The sequence below is a fragment of the Populus alba genome, chromosome 1, assembly GCF_005239225.2.
Source record: "Populus alba chromosome 1, ASM523922v2, whole genome shotgun sequence".
Classification (NCBI taxonomy): domain Eukaryota; kingdom Viridiplantae; phylum Streptophyta; class Magnoliopsida; order Malpighiales; family Salicaceae; genus Populus; species Populus alba.
This window is the reverse complement of record NC_133284.1, coordinates 44689250-44696013: the sequence shown is the minus strand read 5'-3', so window position 1 is coordinate 44696013 and position 6764 is coordinate 44689250. Positions and strand designations below refer to the sequence as shown.

The 6764-nt window shown below is 38.7% G+C and overlaps 1 protein-coding gene across 1 annotated transcript; it reads right to left on the bottom strand.

Moving 5' to 3' along the window:
• Positions 1-375: 375 nt before the first annotated feature.
• Positions 376-2733, bottom strand: LOC118038221 (9-cis-epoxycarotenoid dioxygenase NCED2, chloroplastic). Its single transcript, XM_035044542.2, has one exon. The coding sequence runs from the start codon at positions 2546-2548 to the stop codon at positions 749-751; it is 1800 nt and encodes a 599-aa protein (XP_034900433.1). The 5' UTR covers positions 2549-2733; the 3' UTR covers positions 376-748.
• Between the last annotated feature and the right edge of the window lie 4031 nt (positions 2734-6764).

Sequence of the window (6764 nt, the reverse complement as noted above, 5' to 3'; positions counted from 1 at the left end):
TTTTACTGAGTTAGCATGTTTCGTCATGAACCCATTTCGTTTCTTTAAACCTTCGTTTTTTTTTTTTCAAGAAAGAGACCAACTGTCATCTATCCACCTAACTGAGGCCAAATTTCTTATGAAAACTCATTTGATATTTGAATACTTTTTGCAATCTGTCTTGCCTTGGACTGTCATTGGTTCGGTTTAGGGGTGGGAGGCTAACTTGCAAGGGGAGCTCATGTTTGGTGAAGGAGTGGAAATATGAATAGAAATCTTCGATTTCATTGTGCCAATGCTGATCACTCTGTAACATCTTGAGAAAGGAAGAAGACTGATTACTATATAAAAAGAAATTGGATAAATCAACTGCAGAATTTACAAGTGAGGAGAGAATGAAACAGAGAGAACAGAGATCTACATTAACAGGGGGGAGGAGATTCGATACATATGCTGCTGTAAATACACAATACCTCCTCCCTTTTTTTTCTTTTCATGTACATAATAGAGTGAAAGAATAAGAAGACGACCAGCTGAGCTCCAAATCTACCTACACCCAAAAGCTACAAGCTGGTCCCTCAAAACCTCTCACTCTAAAATAACCAAAGAAAAAAAGCTGAAACATAACCCAGCAACAGGGGTGTTGATGATACTGTATAGAGAAGGAGATTCCGGGGACGTATCTGCAAGCATCCCTCTGGAAAAATCTCCTCTCTCTAATCTGCCAACAAAAAAACTAGATACAGGACACCAGGCTATACCATCCCAGCTAGGCCTGCTTCTGCAAATCATTGGCACCAATAAATGTGCCATGAAAACCATATGGAACTCTAGATGGAATCTTGACTGTGGCTTCTAACTTTAAAGTCATTGCATTCACAATTTGTAGCTCCGATTTCCACTCCTTCTCATCATGCACGAAAGCTAAAATGTACCCGTCGTCTTCCCTCTCCGAATTGGGGTCTCGTGGAAGAAACAAGGGCTCTCCGCCAAATTTCTGGTCTCCGTAAGTGTGCTTGTGTACCTCCCCAGTTGAGAGGTCTACCTTAGCGAAACCTGAAACCTTAGGCCATGGCTCAGCAAGTGCTAAGTAAGCGAACCGGGTCTTTCGACCGAGCAAGTTCCGGTTCACCATTCCAGCTTCTAAATTGACCTGATCAGCTTCAGACATGATTGGACGGCGAGTTGACTTGCCAGTCTTCAAATTGAGCCTAATTTCTGATAACACACTTTTCAAACTCTCATCGCATTCATTGAAAATGGAGTCTGGTGGGGTCATACATGATCCAATCACAACAACCTCATCAGTCTCAGGCTCCTCCCAAGCGTTCCAAAGGTGGAAACAGAAGCAGTCAGGTGTTTCAATCCACCTCATATTGGAAGCATCGGTGGCATTCTTGTCCAAAACCCCAAACCTTGCCATCTTATTCTTGTCATAAATCACCGGAGACCCTCCCCGAATCATTTCAGGCAATTTGAACACAACTTGCTGATCAGGAACCACAACAAACCTCTCTGTGATTGCAAAATCATGCATCATAGTAGGCTGATCAAGTGAGATTTCAACATCAGGTGACTTTTTTCCATCCGGGGAGAATCTGAAGTACTTGAGGTAAGGCTTTTGAACAACATCATAACTAAGTGCAAACAATTCACCTGAAACTGGATCAACTTTTGGATGAGCAATCATTGTTGTCTTAAGCTGACCATCAAAATCATAACGACCAACTGTCTTAAGGTCACCAGAGGGCAGTACACGAACATGGTATGGCAAATCATCTTCAGACATTGCAAGTAAGTGACCATCAAAGTAAACAAGACCAGCGTTTGCGACACCAGTTCCATGGCTAGGATCAACAATACCAAAAGCTCCACGGGCATAAAAAAGCAAGAGTCTAGCTATGCCTGAATGACCATGTAGCTCACCTATTGCCTTTGGGAATAAAGGACGTCCCAAGTCACGTTCTTGAACTAGCCTATTGGTCTCAGTGAATCTGCTAGAATAGCTGACTGAGCCCTTGTTGAATTGAACAGCATGAACCATGCCATCACCATCGAAAAAATGGTGACCAGCTACTGGCTCGTGGAGTGGATTGGCTCCGTTTCTTAGATAAACACCTTGAATGCTATCTGGGATTTCCCCGGTGACCGGCAAATTGTGAACGACGGGCTGTTCCGGTACCGGAGCGAAGTTGCCAGAGATTTGGACTCTGGGGTCAGCTGTTTTGGGCAAAGGGTGCTGACGTTCATGTGAAACCAAGGCAGTTTCAACAGCATCTAAAGCCATAGCTGCCGTTCTTTGTAAGAAATTCCATTGCTTTTGCTGCTGTTGCTTTTGGGGCACAACCACAACAGGAGAGAGCGTGTTTTGTTTTGGGTGTCTGGTGGTGGGATCGGGGATAGTAGTAGATGGTGTGTACGCAGTGGGTTGCTTTGGGAAATGGAGAATGGAAGGGGTTTGGAGTGAGCAATTGACGTTGACATTGGGCTTTCTACCAGGCCTGTTTAAAGAAGACGAAAATGATGAGGAGCCCAAGGTTGTAGGCACGGCTGTTGCTGTTGAAGCCATGTTTCTCTATTTTGGCGAAGTTGTTTGAGCTATAGCTGTGATTGGTGTAAGGTGGAGGGTATTCTTTCTTTTGGTGCGCTGCCTTGTTGGGATGCGAGAGCTGTCTTGTTTGCTTTTGGTTCAAAGAAACAAGCAGTTGTGTGAGAGAGAGAAGGGAGGGAGGGAGCGTGATCTGAGGAGAGATGGCAGAGAGAGGAGCGGTATATATAGAGGGAAAGGAGAGGGAAGGAGCCAAGGAGGTCCACCGCGAACTTGTTTTAGATCAACACGTGTATTGTAAAACAGTAGAAAGAGAGCTCAAAGGGAGGGAGGGAGGGATTGACGAAGTGATATAAACGAAGTGTTGTAGTTGCGGGACATAGCTGCTTAAGACCTTGACACGACCACCCTCTTTTTCACTATCTTTCTCTATTATAAAATTCCTTTCTTATGTACGTTTATTTTGCATAATGACACTAATAGTACTACTATATATATATATATATATATATATTTTTTTTTTTTTTTTTGAATTTCATATTAGCTACCAGCAAGTACCAGAAGAGAGAGCGGAAAAGGGCTTCTTGCTCCTCGAGAAAACAACTACACATGACAAAAAAAAAAAAAAAAACCAGAATGGCCAATCCAATAGAAGGATGATAATATAATAAAAAGAGGAGAAATTCCCTTTCCTTGTTAGAAGACCATTATGGAAGAATAGTGCACTGTTAATGGAGGGGAGGGTTGATGGTAATGGGGCGTTAGGATTGATTGAGGCATTGGTGGGGAGGTCCGTTAATGGCTTATTGGTCCCTTTGAACACGTCTAACCCCGCGTTCTTGCCTCTTCCAAGATTAACCTGCCTCTACACGTGGCTCGCTCTTTCTTTCTTGTGCTGCCGCTACCTTTACAACGAAAATCTTAGGTCACCTTTCACATACCCCACACGCCTTGCCTCCCAATCCCAATTCCAGTTTTTATCTATCTATTAATCATCTAATCTTTAATTTCTCACTATATTATCATTTCATACTAGGTGAAAGTTCCTCTCATCCCACATTTTTCTGCTTGTGCTCACGGCAAATGCAAAGAAAAATCGATCTATTGCTGCCACTGTTGTTGTTTCCTGCTCCACTTATTGTCATCATCTCTTGTTTCGCGTAAAACTACTTGACAGCAACACGCAGAATTTCCTACCTCGTACGTTTGGATTTGGTTCAATTTCTCCCTAACCATGTAAAGATCTTTCTTCTCTTCTGCGTTTCAGCAATATGCATGAAATTGCAGTCCTAAGAGTTTCAAGTAAGAATATTGGAGAATATTTATTATATCAATAACTCTTTTGATATTAGACTTCATCTGAGGGAATGGAGAGTGCAGTGGGAAACTCCTGTGCCATGCACTGTGTGGTGATTAAAGGCACCAATTCCCAAAGGAAAATTGAGCTTCTGATTTGGGAAGCAAAACTCCTGTGCCATACATGTTACAATGGTGGCCATCATCAGAAGGTAGGAACCCAAAATGATTGTTTGAGATTATTAATGTTTTTAAATTTATCATTGATAATTTGCAAGCCACATTTTTTTTCAAGCATGAGTGAAAAGATGCATCTTTTTTTTCTTTTGTGTAAAATCCAAAAGTATTCTGCATATATACTCATGCGTTGCTAAAGGTGGGAACCCCACACCCCAAAATTTCATAAAGATCCTCCATAAAATTCAAAAGTTAATATTCTTTGTTTTTATCCTCACAAATTAATATTAGTTTATTCCAAGAAAATGGAGGTGGCCAGGTGACCAGCCATAAATTTCAAATAATTACAACAAGGCATTGATTTTCGAGGGAAGAGAGGATTCCTTAAGTTTGTAGAAAAACTGGCTACGTCCATGGTCTAGAACCTGCCAGTGGACCAAAATCAATCTAAAACATTTGATATTAATTAATTAGGTATAGGTAGAAGTTTGGCACGTTAAAAAACAAAAATTGCAGCAAGAGCTGGGTGTTGTAATCTCTCCTGCCCCATGTGAGATATCTATCCTGAAAATACTGTAATGATCAGATGCCCTATTTAATGGCTCTGCCTCTCTATTCTATGCTAGCATATCGCCTCCAGAAAGATTTTTTCTCCTCTTCCTCACAGCAAAATAATGTTCAAAATGTTCTTCCGATTATATATATATAATTAAAATATTAATTCTTGTGGTATGATGTTGTAGGTACAGATTCCATTCTCATCAACTAATTACACAGAGCTTGCCATTGTTTATTATTATCTTGGTCTAACCGCCGTATCCTCCATTCATGCTCTTTCATATGAAGCATAGCATTATATTATTAGTGGGATTAGTCTCGTTAATGTCATGGATGACCCCAGACCACTAAAAGAGCATAATATTTTATTCATTACTATAATATTACGAAACATTAATGGATGAATTGATGATCGATGGAGATGAACCTCTTTGGTATATGCCAGATATTTAATATATAGACACAAGCTTCCTTACGTGTATATATGAGCTCCTGACAAGGACGACAAACTTGCGAGTGATCAGATCCCTAATTTACCTTCTTTCTGCAACTTTTTGATTATTTCGTCGGATTTATAATTGCTTTACTTGTTATTATATCAACTTCGTGATCAAGGCTTGTGTGTTTAATTAGTGATTATTCCTTATTACTTAATTAGGTTACAAAAAGTAAAACGATGGCGTCGGCAGGATTTTATCAATAAAGCCAATGATGGGTTTTACCCCACTGATACCATTGACCTTGCAAAGAGAAATTAACTTCATGTTTCAGGTCAGAGATGGATGCAGAAAAACACATGTGCTGTTTCTCTTTTTGTTTTTGTGCTTTGTACGAGTGTTACATCTTCACAAATCACAACCTTTTGAGCTCATGATTCCACAAGTGCTAGGCCTAGCTAGCTAGCTGAGGAGGACGTAGTACAATACACTGGGACATGTCGAAGCTGTTGCTGCATATAGCTAGGCTAGCCCATTAGCCGACCACCTCTTTGTGATAAAAATTAATTTCTATGATCTTCGAGACAGGTACAAGTGGGTGCCTGTCACTTCACATAATCAGAGAAACTTCATAGATATTTCAAGCTACGATCCATGGAGAGATCGTATGGTCTCACCACATGGACCAGATTTTTTGTTCTGATGTCATTCAATTTTCCTGGGCTTAATTAACTGCATACTCACTTTATTTCTTGTTTATTTTTTTATTATTAATATGAATATTCAATTATTTTATATTTATTTTAATTAATTTTATAAATTTTAAAATTAATGATTATATAAATATTAAGTAATCCTGAAATTTATTAGGTCTTAACTGGAGGTTTAGATTTGTGAGACCCTCAAGTTACTTCTCGTTTACTATGCTTAGAGTAATTGAAGCATGAAGTTATATGTGGCATTGATTTATGCATATACATATACATTGCATTCGCATGATCAAATGAGAGGTTGGTTTAGGCATAATAAACAGATAATTAAATTAATATGAGCTGATAAATTATTGATGCTCGTGATCCAAGAGAAGTGGGCAATTCACGTGATTTTACTTTAAAATCAACATCATACATTAATACGCAGCCGACATGCATGAGGTAAATCACATTATTATCAGGAATTTACCGGGCTTGAAATGTTTGATTGATTATAAGTAAATTCATATAATTTTCCAGAATTAAGTCCTCACATATCTCATGTCCTTGAGGATTTCAATTTATATATACATAAATTTTCTATACATATGTACGTATATATATACATACATATATACATATATATATATACACACACACATATATGTACACATACATACATATTGAGACAAGGCCCTCATGATATATTTAGTTAAGGAATTAGATAGGTATCATGGATTGAATTGATGATTATATAGCCACGTGTGCCCATTCAAACCTTCCCTAAATCAAGAAAAGAAGGAACATTAAACAACATAAACATTTGAAATACATTGACAAATTTCCTCATTTCAATGCACTAGATGCATGTAGATTAAACCTAGGCCTATAAATGTGAAGTGTACATCTTTGACGGTTGAAATTAATCAAGAATGTTAAAGGATCCATATTCAAGTTGGATAATGACTCTCTCTCTCTCTATATATATATATATGCTACTGTGACGATGTTAAAAGTTTATTTAGTAGTAAGGCAGTGGTTATTTTTATGTAAAAGTGTTGTTTTGCTTGAAAAAAA